Source organism: Triturus cristatus, chromosome 3_1, assembly GCF_964204655.1.
Source record: "Triturus cristatus chromosome 3_1, aTriCri1.1, whole genome shotgun sequence".
Classification (NCBI taxonomy): domain Eukaryota; kingdom Metazoa; phylum Chordata; class Amphibia; order Caudata; family Salamandridae; genus Triturus; species Triturus cristatus.
The window spans coordinates 175,045,749-175,067,466 of record NC_140583.1 but is presented as its reverse complement, the minus strand read 5'-3'; the positions used below and the strand labels follow the sequence as shown (position 1 = coordinate 175,067,466).

The window sequence follows — 21,718 nt, the reverse complement described above, 5'->3', positions numbered from 1 at the left end:
GGACATGTTTACCATTAGACTTTTACATATCCTACTTTTCAACATCATGCACTGTACCTTTACGGAATTTAAGGCCTACTTAGGGGTGAATAATTAATGTTTAAAAGGAGGGTTTTGGCCTGTCAAAGGGTTATTTTGACAGGTTGAATTTACAATTGAAATCTGCAAAGCCAGGTTACTGGTGGTAGGCCTGCAGTCATGTTTTAAATTTTCACATTAGTAGTGACACAATTTGTGCTGTAGTCCACTAGTGATCTTTATCTTTCACGCCCTGAGTATACTTTGTTTAATATACTAGGGAGATGTAGTTAAATTCAATTGGCTAATTAGGGACATGTAGTTAAATTCAATTGGCTAATTAGGGGTATAGCTAATTTCAACATGTCTCAGGGGCCAGGGCACATGCACCGTGGTCTGGTTAGTAGAGTGTAACTCAGAAAAAGTGATGGAATGCTACTGTACTAAAAGGAAAAGTCAGTGTGTGTGAAAAAAAGGGGGGAGGAAATCTTTTCTTTTAAAGACGAGAACCCTCACTCACCCGAGGGTGACATGCTTCATCATTGGGTCCCCTCTTGCACACTGCAACCGCAAGGTATACAGTGTGGGCTACAACTCTCAGAGGGAAATAAGAGAGGAGCGTGAGGTGTTTTATGAGGATGCCAACTTAGGCAGGGGGAGTAAGGAGCAGAGTGTTGGTCAAAAAAAGTTGTGAATAGATAAAACTAGCTACAGGGTAACAAAATTCAATTTACTAGTAGTTCCCATCAGCTTGGGTTAAAACGAGGTGATATAGGATTGAAATAATATCCTAGTAATTAGTAGTCAACATGTTTCTGCCAGGTGACTACTCGTTCGCGGCATTCATCAGGACCTCTCTATATTATCACTCTGCTTCAAAAACAATAAAATAAAAACCATACTCAATGATAAGGTGTTTGTGACAACAGAACCAGCTGCAGTCCGGTCCAGTGTCTCTAGGGGTAATGTTAATTTACCTCTACCTTTCGAGGAATGATGCCTCAGATCACAAATTACTTGTGTTAATCTGTGTCCTTCCGTTCAGGGCACCAACCGAAGTAACACAAGTAATTTGTGATCTGAGGCATCATTCCTCGAAAGGTAGAGGTAAATTGGACTTTAATGGACTCATCAACTTTTTCATGATGGTATCTGTATCCCCTTTTCCGTAATTCAATCTCGCTTTTCTCTACCTCTTTCTTACTATTCCAAATATATGTCGTTGATTACAGCTGCTCAAGCTTCTCATAATGCTTTTATACCCTCTCCTACTTTTACAGCTTCCTTCCCTATCACAATATCATCTTTACAAACCTCCTCTTCCGCATCTCAAATATATAAGAAATTAAGGGATATCCCTATCACTCGTGATAAATCTAAGGTAGAATGTATTTGGGAATCTGATTTAGGTGAATCTTTTCCTATTTTAACATGAAACAAAATCTGGACTAAAATAAGGAAGTCTTCTAGAGCAGCAAACCCCACTCAAACTTTATTTTTCATATAATAGACTTCTACTCACACCGGCTAAATTACATCACATAGATCCCACTATCCCCTCTACCTGTTCAGCAGATCTTAAACATATGCTATTTACTTGCCCATCTATTTATAAATTCTGTATTAGAGTGTTGCAACAGATTAACAATATTTTCAATACCCATATCCCTTTCTCTTTTTTACACATTTTTTTAGGTAGCATCTCAGAGGTATGGACCTCCCGCAATACTAATATCTGCATCATCGATTTACTCATAGCTGTAGCATTTCAACAAATTACCAAGTCATGGAAAAATACATCAGATGTTTCATTTCAAGCTTGGTGGTACGGAATTTGCTACAACCATAGATTGGATAGGGCTTATATCCATCCAATTACACTTGCTATTAAACCAGACATATTGTGGTTGCCTATCACTAATTTCCTAAATGTGTCTGTTCAAACCTTGGCCTTGCATAAACCTCGTAATGAAGAAGTATCCAACCCCCCTTGAGTTTAATAGGTTTTAACTTTTGTCTAATTTGTTTTTTCTTATGGTCAAAGACTAAGTTAATACAATAGGAATTACTGTAACATAATTGCTGTGTTTTAAATATAAGACCTGGTATACAATTTGATATCCCCTCCCCCCCCCCCATTTCTCTCCCTCCTTTCACTTTTCCTTGTCCCACCCCTATACGAAATACTTGTATTATATTATAATTATATATTGTGTTTTATCTGTTGCACTTTGTTTATCTTTACATCAAATAAAATTTCTTTTAAAACTTTAAAATACATTATTATACCTGCGATTATAGAATAAATGCAGAACATTAATAAATGAATAGATGAGTACATGAGAATGAAATTCCAGTAAAAGCAGTATAACTGGAAATGCACAAGTGTAAATGTAACGAGAACTACAATTTATAGAGCACACACCTCTAAGAATGACTACTTTCTAAAGTGAATACACTACAGCAGTATGTTTGGTGCTTCACTTTACATTAACAGGGTTAAGGCACACAGTAAATATATTGTACAGTAAATATGTTTTGCTAATGCATGTATCATTCTTCCATAACAAATAGGTGTGAAACTTAAATTGCGGATTTCCAATGGTGAAGAAACTGAGGATTTTTTGTCCAGAGGAAAGTCTTAATGGGGACCTACATTATTTCAAATAGAAACACAGTGAGAAAATAAGAAAGAGGAAAAAACTTGCCCAAACGCTCTTCACGAGGATTCCTTTCCCTTCCGCCCTACCGCAAATATTGAATAAAGCAATAGGTGCATATCCACTAATTCAAAACATGGAAGTGGCCATTTAAAAATGCACTTAAACATGCATTGTTTTCACGCAAATACGTAATTAAGGCCATGACCAAGGATGTGCTAGGTATCACAGAATTAATGTGCCGAGATGCCAGCTAAAGAATCAAAATCTGATCAACTAAACTCCCAAAACAGCAGTATTGAGGTCGGAATGCACAGGGGTTTGTGCATTGCAATTTCACTAACATATCGCATAGGGAAAACGTTTTTCTTTTTTAAAGCAACAAGTGGAGAGCTAAAACTTTAACGCTTGAACTTTAATATAAAGGTGATTGTCAAATAAATCGTTTTTTATGACTTCTGGAGTAAGTTTTTGAAGAATCAAAATGGATTACAATTGTTACTAAGACATTTGACCGACCACAGACCAAACTGTATTTTCAGGGGCTGGTTGGTACATGGATATGGCAGGGAAATATATTGCCACATTTCTGCTACACAATGGAACGCAGCAAGAATTGCAACCGGCACATAATCAATTCCACTGTGTGTAAAGTATCAGTAATTATGGCACCAGTACTTAATTTGCAAAAAAAACATATGTGCCAGGGCCCTTGTCAGGAGGCCACCACAGCTTGCACCACCCAATGCCACTGCCAGCACTGTCAATGACTGTACCTTCACAAATACTAATACTGCTACAAGTGTGACATTTCAGACTGTTTGAGGCCTCCAAAGCATCAAGAATGGCTTGGGCGGATGGTGTTAGTTGTTGTTATGCGCATCTTTAAAGTGCACAAACAACACCACCATGTGGCAGCTGTCATAAGTGCCGGTGTTGACAATTAAGTACCAGAGCCAGACATCGAAAACCCTCCGCTCAAATTAAGCACTGTATGGCACAGAAGAATGCTCTACTTGGACATGACAGAAATATTCATCTCAGAACAGAAAATGACTTTCATGATAATCGGAGTACTGCATTTCATTTCTACCTGGTAGGTGTGCAAAGGTAAGTCTGAGTAGTGATGCATCCAAGTTCATAAGATCCAGGACACACATGAAATCCTTTGTGTGACATTGTAGCAGGGTTAACTATTAGCTTAAATCAGCCAGTGCCCTTACTATACCCGGGTGCACCCACTTCTCTAACATGAAAGATCAGTTAGTTTGAGCAGTACCTGCACGTGCAGCCCAGCACGCCTTTCAAATTTGGGGCTACCTTTTAATGAACCAGGCCCTAATATGACTTCCAAGAATTAGATCTCAAAAATACTACAAAAAGAAAATTGGTTCTTCTGAAGGCCCAAACAAAAAAGATTGATATTCATAACCAAATACCTTACAAATAAATACAATTTTAATTCGTAATATAGTATTTTAGTATCTTAGTAAGTTTACAAAAAACTATGTCCTAAGCATATTCAGGCTACTTACCTGAACTGTTCATTTCGTGCTGCAGTGTTCAATCAAGGGTTAAGCACCTCTGAACTCCTGTAACTTCATTATGGCATTGATATTAAGAATTGGATCATGTTCATCAATAAAAGCAGTGACTGGTTTTAACAGTAATTACATACCAGAGCATTAATGTCTTCTTTTAAGATCTATAAATAGTTCATAGAAATCATGGAGTAACCCCCCCCACCCCCCCGCCTAACAATTAACAAATATTCTTACCTAATTAGGTCCAATGGCTGGTACTTGTACCACATTCCCCATCTTGCCCATCGTTCATACAGTAAGTGCCTGTGATTCTGTGCTCCATGAGTTTTTATAGGATGTCTGCTCTTGTAGCTGCCCTGAAAGGCAAATATAATATAGTTACAGGAGACGTACATGAACACTTACAATAACACCGTCACAAAGTAATTAAGTCTACATTTAGTTTACATTTAGATGTACTTTTGAGTTGCTTTCCTGAAGTTACATGTAATAGTACTCACCAGAAGCATGTTGTCACTAGCTCAGCCCTAGCTCTTCTCAGCTTCTCCAAATGGCTGCTGCACACTAGATTTCCACATTACCTCTCAGACACCATAGACAAAGAGAGCACAATCTACATGCACACCATACGGCAGAGGACACACACACAGAAGACTACTGACAACTGTGAAATACAAATATATCATTCAATATGCCTCCTCGCATGTGTATGTTACAACATGATGGTGCACATTTCTAAAAAGATGAAAGCAATGAAGCATACATATTTTACTCGGATGGACCCGCAAATGTTTAACATTTTTCCAGGACTTTGGCTAGGCAATAAATGCTAAAAATCTAGTTCACATATGATAACGAAATTATTAATTTTTTTCACAGATTAACATTTATTAGTGGATTCATTATTAGTCAACGAAGCGAATACTCCGAAGTGAAAGTGGAGTATACAATTTTGTATCAAGGGCTACAGCCAAGTGCATCCAGCCTCTGCTCCAAGATCGGTTTCTGGATGCTGGACCAATATTCCGATTAAAATCCCTTGTGGTTGTAGAGATGAAGGAAATTACTTAACATAGAAAGTGGACGAAGCTCCCACCCACCCCTCAGTATAAGCTGGACCACGGCCGTGCATCAACATCCCCTCCACCGATCCCTGTCCTGGCACCTTTTCAGGCATGGATCATGAAGAAGCAGGTGTGGGTCTGTCTTTGGTGTGGAAATAACGGGGTACCTGCATACAGCTGGTAGCACCTGTATGCTCCGCAAACTATAAACAGGGAGCACGGACAGAGAGACTGGTTGTGTTAGACCCGATATCCTTGTAGTGGTCTTCCGGAAACTTTTTGCCTTTACACCCCGTGATTTCTGAGTTCATTTCCATTGGCAATAGGACCCACTAATGTAAGTCTTCAAGCGTTTTAGGCCTGCCATTGCACTCAGTAGTGCAGTTTTAAATCGCCAATTCGAACTAGCAAAAAAAAAACTTTTCTGGGGTATAAATCTTATTTTTTAATACATATCAGTCACCCTTAAAGTAGGCCCTAAACAGCCCATAGAGCTGGGTGTATTGTATTTAAAAAAAAGTATGTGCCATTCTGCCTGCCTTAGAGACTGCTACTCTGTTGTCCTGCTGCCTGAGTGACCACCAGAGTGACTTGCAAGCCTGCAGCTTCTGCGGAACCAGCCAGTGCTCATCACATAACCCTCATCGACTGCATCCTCGACAATGACGCAGGACCTCGCATTACTGCCTTGCAGTGTCCTGGAACGACCGCTATGTGACTCATCTCTACACCAGGTTCCCACATCAACTCGGCTGTGTGACACATCCGTGACACTGGACCTAGGAACGATCTGCAACCAGGATTTCAGGTACTCTTGTTCCCTGTATTTCGCCTGCACTCCATCACTGTCACCCTGAATTTGTGACTTTGTCCCTGTCCGGCACGACCAGGTAACCACAGTTGGTGCCTTGTGGTTTTAGGCACTGTTTTCACTTTTACCTTTGAAATTGCACATCTCCGGTTCTACTGATTGTACTTTTGTTGTTTAGATCTAAAAAAAATCTGTTGAATTAAACTGCATTTTTCTAAATTGGTGTGGAATTTTCTTGTGTTGTGTTTTCACTTTATTACTCGTTGAAGTGCTGCATCAAAACTTTACTGATAAACTAAATACTTTACACCTTGCCACTCGGTTAAGCCTGACTGATTTGTGCCAAGATACCAGAGGAATAAGCACAGGTTATTTTGAGGTTTGCTTGTGTTTCACTGTGACAGAGATTGTGGTTTCTGCTAGAGGTAGGGTTTCACCTCTCCAGGCCAAACCAGTACCCCAAATTCCAACAATGACACGACCAGGTTGCCCGACTGCTACAAGAGTCTCGATAAGTGCTCATTTATTCTTCGACCCCAGCTTGGGCTCCAGGAGGTCATACACATTTTCTCCTTCTCCTTCTCTCACTCAGTGTGCACAGATTATATCAAATATATGTAGCCTACCACCAGATTAGTGGGGACAAGGTATTAGGTAGGGATTCCATTGTCATCCAGTAATTCTAGCCAGGTGCTGCAAGAGCATGAGCTGACTTGCCCCCCGCCTCCAGGGACCCAGGTCCGTAGCTGCATTCCAGCCCTGTCCGATCAGCCTTTCCATCAAGCCTGCTTTCCCAAAGAGCAGGAAGGAATTAGAAGCAGACATCCTCCTGCAGAGCATCCTGCTTGGAGACTGTTTAGCCAGCATGATACTCTAATTGATTGGGCTCACTAGGAATGGACTGCTTGGCCAGCAGCAGCAGTTGATTCAAGCTAAGAGCTTCCTCTTCACTGGGACTCTCTGACTCAAGGGTCAAAGTGAGGGCCAAGAAACCTGGTGCATTCAGCTGCTCTCTTGGGGACAAGCGCACAGAGGAATAGGGCCACTTAGTGCACTGCATGTGTGTGGTGCACTCAGTGCTAAATCATTCGTAGGCAACCTGATTCTGCGTCAGAGTTTCATAAGTAGCAGAGCAGCTACCTTCCTGAGATCTGCTGAAAGTCACCCTCCAAGCCACGTTTTTTTTTTCATCCAAGAGTGCCCATACCCTCTGGGGTCCCTCTGCCACTAGACAGCAGGAGGGATCAGGTGCGGGCCATGGCAGGACCACTTCCACCAGATGCTGTGTAGTACAGGGACCTCCCGCTCCCGCCATGTGCAGCCGGGAACATGGGCAGAGCCATGATCCCTCGCAGGTCGGCAGAATGGTCAGATTGCCGGAGCAGGCACCAGAGGAGCTGTCTGGAAGCAAGAAGCCGATGGCTGAGCAGATAATAACTCAGTGGCTGGCCTACCAGATGTGTTGTCAGTGGCTTGCCAACCAGATAACCCGGGTTCAGCCGGCATAGCTAACTTTCACAAGTGTCTCTCCTTGGGTTCTGTTGGTCCATACTTTGGGGGGCCTCAACAGTCGAGGAAAAATGGCTTTCAAGGTAGGCAGAAGGAAAGTGGGGGGATTGGCAAGTGTCTTAACCCTCCTTAGCTTCCAGGACTTGGGCACTTCCAATGGACAAGTATGGGTGTGCCAACTCAGTTACTCATGTCACCAGTCAAGCAAGCCTAACTTGACTTACGACCAGGCGTACTTCGTACCTGCTCAGCAGTAAATAAGAAGACAGAACATTGACTATGGCATGATGAGCCATCTTTCAATATAGAGCACTGCACTTGAAAGGGACCTAAGAAGAAAAACACCCAATTATATAATTTACTAAACCATACAATTAGAATTTAAAGGTGCAATTTTAAATTAAGACATTTGTAAGCATGTACAGTGGATACTAAGACAATTACAGTAAGTGCAACAAAAGCAAATGTAAAGTAAAATTGTGTTTTATTGATTGCGATGTACTTGGATATGTCTGATGCAGTATCCTAGTTTGCGTAATGGGAGGCTTACAATCTAATCTAGAAGTTGTTTCAGAAGCCCTTCAATCACTGATCGCCCAGGGAGGAATGAAAGCAGCCAGATGCTTTGAGGCTTAAGACATTCTTTACTGCAAACACAAAAGCAATTTTGACACTTATTAGATTTTTGACATAGGCTGTGGAGAAATTACTGTAGGGACCAGATTAGAAAGGCGACCAAGGCTCAAAAGCAGAATGATTAGGAATCTGATTGGATATCGTGATTTCAGATTCTGTGTTGTTAAAGTACTTCTAGTGAATGAAAACAAATGTCGGCTGGTTATGTGTACGTGTTGCAATACGAATGAATAAGTGTTTATGTGTGCACCCTTGACCACAGGCAAGTAGAAGCAGGCAGAATTATGAGTTCAAGATGTGCAGGCCTAAGGACAATATAAACTGTGTAAACACATTTCAATTTGGCATGTACTATTTCACTTTAACAGATGTTGCAAGAGCTTTCATTTATTGCAAATATAAAGCTATACATAAAAAATTATGTATATACATTTTAAATTTAGATTTCAGCGGAAGGGTTACTCCGTCACATATTCTGAGTATTCTATTTTCAGTAGAGTGAATAAAACTAATTTTGCAGAGTACACAAATCGCATGATATATTTTTAAATGGCAATACATATCATTCTAGAGATAGACAAGATCAATAAACAGGACGTAATTGACAAACCGAGTACAGCAAAAAGAATCCGTAGATGGCGGATCAAAAGAACCTAGCCAAGAAAAACGGGGGATTCACCAATTGGGTGAAAGACCACCTCTGCTGGTAGAAAAGAAAAATGTCTTTTCTTGAGTCCCCTCACTCACCCAGGGTTGCCCCTAGGTGACATGCTTCATCATTGGGGCCATCCCAAACATCTACTGCTTGGGGCGTGCTGCGACTTGCGGTGTTACGTAGGAGCACTTACTTTGTTAGGATATGTGTAGTGCAGTGTATGGGGAGTGGTGTAAGTGATGTTTAAAAATTACCTAACTAGTGAGCTAATGTTTTATTCCTGCTCCTAGTTGGTAATGATAAAAAGGGGTTAATAAAAGGGAAAAGTAACTGTTATGTAATTACAATCCCTAGTATTGTGTAGTCATGTTTCAAGGTATCCCTTAAACCTCTTCTTCAGGACAACAAAGGGACCAGCCCTTTGTGTACCACTCCGTGCAGGAACTATAATAAAGTGAAATATAAATTATGAATGCACACCTATTGTGCGAACATTGGGGAAAAAAATACACATACAGTTGATTCTGAACACGTAGTATTTATTTTGTGGCAAAAATACGCCTCATGGTCTGTCTGGGTGGAGGGGCCTGTAGAAACCTGTGCTCAGCAACCCTCGGTCATTACGACCTATTCATTCCCAAGGCAGACCGCTGCCTTGGGAATGCCGAATGTATTTCTTTAAGGGACCCAAAGAGCATAACTCAATAACTTTTCAAATAAACAAAAACAAATAAGACACCAAACTCGGATAAACGTTCCTGCTCACAGTATATACTGAGTTCAAAGTACATGGAGCAATCAATTTACATGTCAAAGATTGGTTGCTCCAATATGTGCACAGGTGTGACAAAAGTGTTTGTGCAGAGTGACTTGCAAAACAAGTTTGGTGACTAAAGGTAATAATACAGAGAAAACTCAGCACGGAGTTCAAACCGCCTGTTAGCCGTCTGCCAATACAAATGTACTCCAATTCGCCAGGGGCAAATAGTAGAGTGTCTTAGAAGTCCTGGTGGAAATAATCTTGTGCCCAGATCCCTTAAAGAGGATAGCATGGTTGCCTAAAACCATGAAGGAGGGTCTTCATCAGGACACTGGGAAAGAGACAGCACCATGTATGGTGAGGTAGAAGCAGATTAAAACCTGATCTGGGATAGGTAAAAACATGAAAGGCGTGCTGAGAATCATGCAAACGCTCACCTTAAATTACATGAGATAACACCTTCTGATAGGGGATTACGGGGGTGGAAAGGACAGGAGGCCTGCTGATCCAGTTAGTATCTGCATGTGCATTAATTTGCCTTATTAGATCAATTGTTAAGGATTGGTGAGCCAGTACTAAAAGCAATTCACCACTGTGCACACTGTTGATGGCACACGGAGGATAACAGCCATTCAGAAAGATAGGGCTGGAGGAATTGACTAAAAGGGAACAAATATAATACTATACCATAACCCAAAATAAACTGTTGGATTTATTGTCAATAAATATATTATCCATTTAAATCAGGTAGTTGGAACTTAACCAATAAATCATGAAAGAGCCCTTCCTGATAACCCTACCTGGAATGGGCTGCAAAAATTACACGGGATGATGCTGAGTATATGTGTAAGGCAAATACAAGGAGATGATGGACGGAGCGCTGAAATTTTTAAGACACTCACCCCCGGTCACAGATTTGGGTAGAATCCATCATCGTTCTTTAGCTCACTTCGCCACCCCAGTTCAGACACAGCTATATGCAAATCAGTCTTGACCCTGTGCCTCATGTGAACAGTCCAGCCCGAACTGCCGAGCCATGTCCTCCCTGGATCGGTAACAAGCATCCTGGGACTGGTTTTGGGCTAACAGCCCTTTTCAGCCAGGCTTGCTTGAATCCATAGGCAAAGGGAGCAAGGGACCCACGTCTGCCCATACCCTACCAACTTAGGGCAAAAAAGCAAACACAAGGAGATGATGGACGGAGCGCTAACATTTTTAAGACACTCACCCCCAGTCATAGATCTGGGTAGAATCCTTCATTGTTCTTTAGCTCACTTTGCCATCCCAGTTCAGACACAGCTATATACAAATCATTCTTGACCCTTTATATGTGTAAGAAGTAAATATAATGGGGTTGCCCTGTGTCCCTCAGAACCTGGGTGTATATATGAAAAGGCAACAATGGTTCTGTCGGGGTTGATAATTACTTTGAAGCACAAGAGTTAATCAGAAATGCAATTAAATTTGAACATTGTACAAGATCAAAGATGAGAGACACCAAATTATTTGTACATGTGGTTGAAACACGATGAAACCAGCTATGAGGTGCTTTGAAAATTATTATTTTATACAATTTCAAGGGTAATGGAGGCTGTCAAGTGAAGCGATTTACAAGTGACAAGTAACGAGGTGACTTTAAGTGCTCAGTGCACGTGGTGAAGTGAATGTCATATATACAGTGAGAATATCTGCAATTCTAACAGGAGAAAAAATAAATAAAGTGGTCAGCATGAGAAAGAACAATGTCTCTGGTAGGCAGCACTTTTGCTTGCGAATTTGAACCAAGAGATTTGCGAAAAGCTGAACCAAAAGTTTGTCGACGTTTCGACCAATGTGATGCACTATTTGGCAGTCATAGCGGGTCATCTTCAGGACTGGGGGTGTGGTAGAAGACAGCCTGAAAGTATTAAGAAGGGCATTCAGAAATGTGTTCCAACTAAATCAAGTGCTACTCTCAGTTAAAAGAGCCCACGGGTGCAGACCCAAAAGGCTGTGAGGATTTAATCCTGTTAATGGCCATACAGAGGAATGCCGGGAGTCCATGGCGGTTTTCTCCATAGGTAAGTCAGCGCGTGTGTGCACATATCAGTAGGATCTAATCCTGTTGATATCGATGATTCGATCCACAATGACCGTATTTGGCTAGAATCAGGTAAGAAGCTTGTGCTTTCATTGCTCTAAAAAGGTACGCGCAGTTAAAAGCGCACAGGGTCACCTGGTTAGGGGGTGACATGCAAAGGAATCATGAGAGTCCGTGGTGGGATCCCCCATTGGTAAGTGAGTGCGCGTGGACATATCCTGTTAAAGTTGACGGATCAATCTACAATAAATGTGTTAGATGGATTGCATGTGCTTTCAATATTCTAAAATATTACGCGCAGTTAAAGGCGCCTGAGGTCACCAAATAGGAGGTAGAGGCTCACCGGTAAAGGCGATGCTCAAGAGCGAGGTTTTGGAGTGGTGGCCAGCATCAAAGTATCTTGCAGTAGTCCAGTGATATCTATGAAAAAGGGGGTTCATAGAGGTTGGAAATGAACCAGGGGCAATGTGTAACCAATAATGGCAAGACACTGATGGCTAACTCAGTCTAACCTATAAGTCAAGTAGGCGGGTAGCTGTCAAGAAACTTTAGCCGCTCTGAATGCGGGGGCGGGGGGGGGGGGGTTTAATCCGAACCCAAACGTAAACCAGTCCTCAATCCTGTGGAATGTAGAGGAAATAAGGCAATGGGATATGGTACAAGACTATGCAGCGTTTTGGGCTGGGAAATGCGCTCAAATAGCACTATATTTGGCTTAACTGCCAATGAGTACTGGCGCGTAGCAGTATCGTAAGCAAGTGGCCGGGTTGAGAATATATTCTCAGGCAGGCAGAGCGTACTGATTGATACGCACATAGGGAATATGCGTTACCCTTGGCAACCGAACGTTACCGTGCGGCTTGACCAATGGGAGTGGGGGGGTGTGCATTTTGACAGCGTGCAGGCCAGAAGCAACTCGGGTTGCTTCAGCAGCTCCATGCCATCAGCGGCGTCAGTGTTTTGGAATTCAGCGGCATGTGGTTCGCTGAATAGTAGAATAACTCAAGGGCTGTTCAAAATGCGAAATAACAACGCTGATATTCAATGGTATGTTCATTTATATGTAGATAATTAACAACAACATTTACAGGGATTGTTTAGAAAACAATAGAAAACATTCGTCGATGTGCTTGGTGAGGCCAAAAGCGAGCGAGGTTACAATGCAGGCCAAGATCAATGGGATAGCTGACAACAACTCAGGTTGAAACTGTTAATATCTGGATGCAGCGTCAACACGTTGTATGATAGAAACGTTATGTAGTAATATCGAGTAGTCAAATAAACACGTGACAGCAATTCATTGAAAGCATATTAAAGGCATATTCAAATGCAGTTAATCAATACTACCACAACCCAGCATGGGCGATAGATACATGGATCAAACATGCGAAATGCTAATTGATGTATGGAAAGTGACATTGTATAGAGACAGAAGTGAAGTGAACGAGGATGGAGGCTGATCCAGTGTGGGGTAACCTAGCTCTCCTGCCCTTTCATAGTTGTCCCACCTGTTTAAAGATCTCCTCCTGTTCGTCCAATCCCTGGTCCACGGTGTTAAGAGCGCGAATCCACCGCCACTCCTTTTTCAGCAGCTCATAATTGGTTCTATCGTGTTCCAACCACATGCACAAATAAATTGGTGTCTCTCATCTTTGATCTTGTACAATATTCAAATGTAATTGCATTTCTGATTAACTCTTGTGTTGCAAAGTAATTGTCACCCCCACCGAACCATTGTGGCCTTTTCCTTTATATGTGGTAAGCATCTATCTGCTTCTGATCCCTATTCCCTAATGATTTATTGAAGGAGGCAGGGAAACTCACTTAATGCAGCCGAGGTCTGCAACTGGAATAAAGCTGAGGTGCAATATGGCCATTCACCATAGTGGAGACGACAACGGAGTGCGCACCGGCCCTTCTATTCAATGAAGGGCACACCAGACGTGACACTAGCATGCACGCTGTTGTGTCAGCATGGTCGCCTACTTTAAATATGGCCACCTGCTTACTGAGTGGTCTAGTCTTATGGAGCTGCAACGGTTAGTCTGCGATCACACAGCCCTTGTCAGCAAAGTGATGGTAAATTAAAACAAATTGTGGATGGAAGGGTGAAAGGATGAATGGATAGATGTCTGGAGAGGGAGTTCTTCTAGGAAGGAGTTGGCTCACTTGTTTTGCTTGCTTTGTGACATCAGAGCTTTTATTTCAAAGTGGAGGGTACTTTAATTTTCTGGCCACTCTCCTTCTTGTTCGTGTATTTCCATCAGGACGTGGATAGAAGTGAGGGGATGGAGCGGTCAATTCTTAGAGATCCTCTAAATCCCTCCATCTTACTCTCGCCGTTCACACTAAGGAGTTTTTGCAGACCGCGAACGGAAATTGCAATGACAGCTGCACGGAAGGTGATCTCGGTCTGCTCAGAGACGTTTTAAGTCATTGGCAAAGTGGGCCATTGCCCAGGGCCCCCTACTTCCAAGGAGCACTCTGGGAAAGTGAGCCATCTCTCTATTTGGCCTCTGCTTATTCTATTTATCTATCTAAGCCTCTGTCCTTATCTGCCTATCTCTACCTCTGTCCTTGTCTGCCTATCTCTACCTCTGGCTTTGTCTGCTTATGCTGTGTCACTTTAAGGGTTTTGGGGGCCCAGGCAAGACATATTTCACCTGTTTTTGAGTGACCTTGTTAAAGATTAACATTATTTAGCATTGTTTGCCATCATGCAGGCGAGAATTTTCAGAAAATGTGTAATAAAATTCAAAGTTATTCGTATAGGGGCCCCAGAGTATATTTGTCCCGGGGGCACCAAAATCCTTCAGATGACACTTGGTCAGTTTCTTGTTCCAATGTTTGTTACACCTGCTTGTTGTCACAATGTTCACTTTGCATGTCATTACATTTTAGCCAGTTAACCTGTGAGTAGCATCACAAGTCATTAGTTTGAAGTGCGTCTGCGCTTCTTCTCACATTTCCACTTACATTACACCTGTGCATGGAAGGCACTGCACTCTTTTAGCTGGGTACAAAAGTCAGTGTCATTTTCACACGCTTCTTCGTCTGACTTCTGCCTGACTACCACGTGCAGGTGAGTGCATCTTGCCTCAGCAAGAAGCCAGTGATGTTTTGATCCTAATGTGCTACTTTTTACAGGACTTTCTCACGTCATCGTTCTCTCTGTGCGAGCACTTTGGAGCAAGGCGCTACACCGAGCACATTCCAAAGCTCCTTGACCTGTCATGTGACCCGCTGCTGGGTGCGTGCGTCTGCACGAGTGAGTGTTCTCTTCACAGGAGTCAGATATGCTAAAGTTAACGTAAATCCGGCACAGCAAAGAACGATCAGTGCTCCCGCGCTTCCTATGGCAACATGTTTCTGGTTAATGCTAAACTGGCTGCATTCCTCGTGCTTGTGTCACTTGCATGAATAGTCCTCAGTGGATCTAGAACCCTTCAATCTGCTGTGTTCTTTTGTTACTCACCACCAATGAGGCGAAAGGAAGAGAAGTCCAAATGCAGATCCCACGTTAAATCCATCAGAGCGTTCCATCCCCAGCTGTCTGGCACTTCCTCCTGCTACCTTCAAATGATGCACTCCTACCCCTCTTCTGGTCTAGAACACTGTGATATACTGAATTCTGAATGGCATCCTGGGGCTATATTATGGAAAGGCGCGCTGTCCCTGGTTGTGCTACGAAGCACCTTTAAAGAGGTGCACTGGCATAAACAGGGACATTGTGACCTATTACACTGAATGTGCTGCCCCAAGGGCAGCTGTGAACTCACCTTAGAAGCAGCACATTCAGTGAAATATGGAGCGACTGCTTCAAAGCCTCTGAGTGTTTCCCAGTGCAGGAGGCATGCCGCCTGCAGTCTAAAGAAAGGAGAGAGATCCCACCTCTGATGGGCACCTGCACTCCCCTGCAGGGGAATATCTGTGGGTTGTTCCCACCTCCAGAGGGCTGCCTTCAGGAGGCACACTCACGACATACCACCGTGTTCTGGTGCACTATGAGAACGCCTCCTAAGGGTCTATTTGTGCCTGCCCCTGCATCTATAAAATGGCACAAACACAGAAGCAAGAGCTATCAGTAAGGGTACACACAAGTATCTGTGCCCCTTCTGTAATAGCATTGTGCCCTGTGTGCGCACAAATCAGGTGCACATGCCCTTTTCTGCCCAGGGGCAGAATGCATATTACAGCCCTTGGAGTTCCACATTCTATACACTGGGCTATACCACACAGCTATTTTAAGGTGTCCGGTCTCACTTACACAAGTGGCAAACACCAGGGGCGGCTCCTCCACATGGGCGGAGGACTGTTGCCCCACTGCTGTCGCACAGTGCGAGAATCAGAAACATAAAATTGTATTATTAATACTATTTTATGTTTCTGCTTCTCGCCCTGCAAGAAAGCAGAAGGGTTTGGTTGGAGGCGGGCGGGTGGTTGGCGGTCCTGCTCCAGGGCAGGGGAGGAGTGGCTTGCTCACTGTTGTGGGCACTGACTGTTTGGTCGGCCCCAGGGCCGACCCAACCAGTCATACACACTCTGCCCTTTTCTACATGTAAGCTGCATGCAGCCTGCATGGAGAAAACGGCCTCCCCAGAGACACCAGTGCGGTCAGTGTCCCAGCCAATCACAACGCTGCCATTGCAGCATTTTGATTGGCTTCGGGGAGGGAGGGAGGCTGCCTGCTTCCTGTGTGGACTGGAGCAGAGACATGCAGGACGACGCAGGACCAAACCGGACCATGCCGCGAAGGTACGTAAAAAGTTTTCAAAAGTTTTAAAAATTAAACCCCCGTGTGACTTTCTCCCCGCGTGACGCCCCGCCCCGCCCCACCCGCGAGTCATGTCGGTCGCGACTGGTAAGCACCAGCACGGTTATCTTACATGATGTTCTGTGCGGTGAGGCTCATGCGCACACTCAGGAAGCGAGTCTGCATTCACCCCTTAATGGATCAAACAAACAGTAACAGGACAGTGGCCTATATTTACATGCAACTTGCCGACACCTGGACAAGGCATACATTATTTAGATTGATATCATCTCTCTACAGATCATTACCCAATTTTGATTCAATATTGTTTCAGGAATCATCACTGTGTTATTTCAGTGTCAAAAGTCTTCTATTTTTTAACGCACATCTGAGGTCTTGATAGAAACCTCGGAAGACAGAGTATATGAGTCTACCTTTCACCTCCCAACAACCAAGAGCATTTCTACACATCAGGAGCATAGGTGGGGCACTGCCAATCAGACAGCAACATCTCCACTTCCTCCACTACTATGTGTACCACCAACTTCCCCCCAATTTTCAGCATTTGGCAGGGTACAAACAGCTGATTTTAATATAGCATCAGGGTTGGCCAGAACCACCACGCTCTCTATTCCTGTGGGGCACTCAGATAAGTTGCCCTTTTGTCACATTTAAAGATCGTCCAGATGGGTCCTTTTACCACTGCACCCCAGGGGGCCATCGTAATCCTTAGGACGCCCTTTGTGGGGGGTTTAATCCTACAAATTACTATGGTTTCCTGGTTGTGAAGAATCCACTGAACACTGCCCACACTGCGGTGCATTCACTTGTTGTGGGCATCTGGCAACCTGGTTTGACAAGTGTGGAACCAGCACGAGCGAGCACACCACCACAGCACACCAGGGTCTCAGTGCGGCAGTGCTTGCCACACTGGTGGGCACCACTGGTCTTCACGCTTGCACGGCCTGGCCAGCTGTGTGTGAGAGGAAATACTGGTCGTGGTGGTAATGGAAGCATCCTGCCAGGGTGTTGACCCTGAGTGTGACTAAATGCGTGTGTGTGGGGAGGACGGTGTCCTGGAAGTGAAGAGGCGGGCGGGTCTGTTCCAGCCTCAAGCAGCCTTGATGTGAGGTGATCTATGTTACTGTGAATCACAAACATTTACATCTGCTTATCAGAACATGCAGTTTATTTTATTGTATTTATTTATTTGTGCTATTTTAGATATTGTGGACATGGCCCGAAAGCATCAGAGTGCTTCACAGCACACAGGGTACAGGGTTACAGTGGGTTTCTCACTGTTTGTGAAATGGGCCCTTCAGGTTCAAATGCTGATGTTTGTCACACCAAATAAAGGACAATAGAGAGCATGACTAAAGCGAGCATAAGAAAGGATATTACAGCATATTATCAAAACTATGCAGCAATGCAACGCAATCAAGAAAAACACTAGAAATTGATTTAATAGGAATGCCAATGAGGTCACCAATATAATGTGATCTAAGAAGTGATTTACATTTTTAGACTTCATTTTACATGACAGTCACAAGTCACTGCATCATCCATTAGAAAAGAGGTAAACACGTGGTTAAAGTACACTTTTTTCGGAAGTGATAAAAAGGTACAAAACGTACAAGACCATACATTTGACTGCAAGGTGCCAGCAGAGAAAATATTTATTAGATATATTTACCTCGTGAGGTGGAAAGGCTGCTTCATATGTTCCATTACCAAGCAATCTCGACACACCTATTTCGAGAGAAAACATGTCATTTTACATAGATGTTTACGGGATTTGTCAACTAATATACAGAAATTGGCAGTGCACACCACAAACGAAGAAACGGAAAGACAATGACGTGTCTCGCTCTTCGGAATCTAAGCCCACCTTTCCAATCAGGAAGACCTGGAAGCAAACCTCTTCTAAAAGGCTTCTCCTACTGAGCGTCCCTCTCTCCAGCATCCCCTGCTCCTTCAGAAGTTTGAGCAGACGTATACTGCATTTATTACCGTGGTTATAAACGATCATAATAATGATTTTATGATTTTATGGTTTTGCTTGTGTAGCCACAGCGTGCACTGGTCCCTGTGAGTGCTGGTGTCACACATCCTTGATTCCAAGCCTGACTTCTGCTTCCAAACGCTGCTTGCAGGCTCCTCCTGCTACAGTCTATTTCCCTTACTGCCACCTTGTCTGCAGATCCCTTGTTTTCAATTGTAGTTTCCAGGTATGCCATAGTGTGTCTGTAGTTATGGATATTTTTTCTTACAATGTGTCTTCCGTCTCCTTCAAGTCTCCATCATCATCTAGTGCAATGTGCATACTTTGACGACCCCTGTACATCACACACATGATGCATTGGCCATTGTGGACTGTATTTTTATTAAAAATCTGTGGTGCCATCCATCGCCACCCTGAAGACTCCACATCAGCTGGCTCTCACTCTTTATGTTAACCCATGTGTTAGATTGTGCTGCTGCTAGTATGTTGTGTTTTGTATCTGTGCTTCAATGCCTGCCTCTGTTAATCTGTCCCTCATCACCCTGTACACGATGCATAAATTGCTGCTGCCCACAACTGAAAATTCGAGTTATCATGTTCTGTGGGCACAGATGGGTTGTTTTGTTTTGCTATGGGTGTTCGAAAGTTGGTCATTGAGAAGGTGGTGGCTCTAACCAACTTAGTGAGCCCACCCGAGTCATGTCTCAGCACAACACTCTGGGTGAAGCCCTGCTCCGTTCCTGGTAGCAGTGGCAGATGCCCCATGCAATTCCCCAGATAATTGATTGTTAATTTCAAGAAGTACTATCAATTTTAAGGTCAAGAAAACAACACAATAAGATTCACAAACTAATTAAGGAAAATATTTTAAGCAAAAAAGACACAAATGATTACAATTGGGAGAAAGAAGCCAAATGTATGAATTTTTTAAGTTTGAAGAGAAAAACGAAGTAGGAAAAGTAAAAAGCCAATATAAAGTTGTAGTTTGTGCTTGACTGTGATTCATATTCAATCAATCAAGCTGATAGAGCGATACTGATGCGAAAATTATAGGGGTGCACCATATTCATTGTTAGTCAGCACCCGCATATAACTGAGCATATTACTCAAGAATAATGGAAATGTATTCATTTGAAATAGAGAAGTAGAAATGTAAACAGGCCTCGAGAGAAGAGAAAGGCCATCAGTTACTCTGAAATGCATTGGTATACGTGTAATGCTTAGTATAAAATGTCATGCATTAAGAGACATTTAGTCATGTTAAGAGGAATAAAGAAGGTGGTTCTCTTAAGTATATGATGAATAATTAGAATTGGTAATTGCACTGTGTTTAGTTTGAGGCCTAACCATATATGTAAAGTGAAGGCCTTCGTTTATTTTAGCCATGTTTTATTAGAACGACAGGATTTTAGCCAAGCTTAAATTTGCAGTGAATTGTGAAACCTCATGATGTTAGGGGTTTTTTCTGTCCAGCATTTGGCTGCAGGTACAAGGCCATGTAGCTCGTTAGTTAGAAAGAGTCTTTGTTCAAATGGAATGGAGACAGAAGGAGTAGACACGAAGGGAGTGGATTGGAATGTAAAGTTGCAACTCCTGGTACAGAGAAGGTCTGGGACCCAAGGTCGAATTTGTGGAAGGGAAGATGAAAGGATCCAAATGGAAATCTACCGGAGGAAGAAGCTGTCTGGAGGGGTGTGCTGAAGGGCGTCTACTGTTTTTTGGGGTTTTGTATTAGGGACAGAGCCCCGTGGGTTAGAGAGACGAGACTTAGGAGAGGGACTGAAAGGAGCATTATAGATCGAGCTCTCATATGGTGAAGACTTCTTAGGAAGTTTCACTGCTGACACCTTTTATGCGATCCTCACCTGGAAGGGAATGTTGAGTAGGGATGTCACCTTAGAATAGAGTAGGGATAGAAATGATTTGATTCATGACTGTAAACTTTGATATCACCATTGCCATAGGGTACTTGATGCTTTTGGAAGCTGTAATCCTGTTTATCTTTAGTCGTATGCGGATACTTCGTAGACTGGCATTTGTATTAGTCCCCATATATCTTTTGTGCTTGGTACTGAGGTGCCTATATATTCAGATGTTTTTGCTGATAATAAAAGGTCAACCTCCCAGATTATGAGTCTTCTTTCCTGTGATGTCAATTTGTGGTAAATACGATTTGATAATTGTGCTTCTTCCCTCTACGCTATTCTGCAAGTAAAAAGATCCTGGCAACCTGAGTGGGTTCTTGTAGGTAATTAGATGCGAACAAGAACCGGCGTTCCCAGTTGGTAGCAAACGAGGATGGTTTCTTTATGATAGCGAGGGAAGATTGAGATTAGGATAAGTGACCCTTGAGGCCCATTAACGATAAGTGAGGTTGAATCATCGCAGGGCGAATGGCAGACGATCTGGAGGACGGACGTAGATGGCGAGTAGCAGTGCGGCAGCAAGCAGAAGCTCGAAGAGTGAGTATGAACAGGATACGGTGTGGTAGCCTGCGGTGGTGTATTGCGTGAGATGTTTTGCGGAGTTGGCGTGAATGTTGTGTGATTGTGAGATCAGGCTGTGAGCGCGCGCAGCCCGGGAAAGTCTTAGGTGATGAGAAGCCTAAGCAAGAGGGTGTAGAAGACACCCCTGGTAGATCTTGTTGACCATTGATCGTGAGGTACCATCGATCACCTGGACCGAGATAGGGGGAGCAAATGTATGAGTGTGTGGCAACCTGACGCTGGTCGTGGGTTGTTGTATGTGGAATTGAGCATTTGAAACCTATCAGAGGCGATCTGTCTGCCCGGCAGGGACAGACAGTAACCAACCGAGGTCGACAATTTCGAGAGACTGTGGACGGACAGTCAGAGGCTGTGGACGGACAGCCAGAGGAGTAACTTGTTTGGGATCAAACGGTTATTTCAGAGTGTGAATGGGGCGAATGCAAGGTTGAGACGAGCAGAGTGCAGGAGGGGAACTGCTGCGAGTGGAGGAACAGTGATGTCAGAAGGTGTCGCGCTGCGATAGGTTGGTTGGTGTAGTTCGCGCTGTCATTGGCGGACAGATACCAGGACGTAAACAGAGTTGTGTGCGTTTAGCATTTGGCCATTATGAAATGTTTTAAAGTTTTCCGAGAATTGTGTCGAGGGGATGAACATGTGGTTAATCGAGAGGGTGCGGAGGCCCCTCCGGAGGACACGCCAGCACACTACATGGCAAGAAATGTAGGGTTGCATACCAT

The 21,718-nt window shown here is 43.3% G+C and overlaps 1 protein-coding gene across 1 annotated transcript in view; it reads right to left on the bottom strand.

The window, feature by feature from the left end:
• ANO3 (anoctamin 3) overlaps positions 1-21,718 on the bottom strand; it is a 1,942,403-nt gene that overhangs the window by 806,077 nt on the left and 1,114,608 nt on the right. The window contains exons 9-10 of the mRNA XM_085643623.1: positions 18,184-18,239; positions 4,457-4,578 (exon numbers count right to left, since the gene is read on the bottom strand). Coding sequence (XP_085499749.1) covers positions 4,457-4,578; positions 18,184-18,239 — 178 coding nt within the window. The remainder of the gene's footprint in view (positions 1-4,456; positions 4,579-18,183; positions 18,240-21,718) is intronic.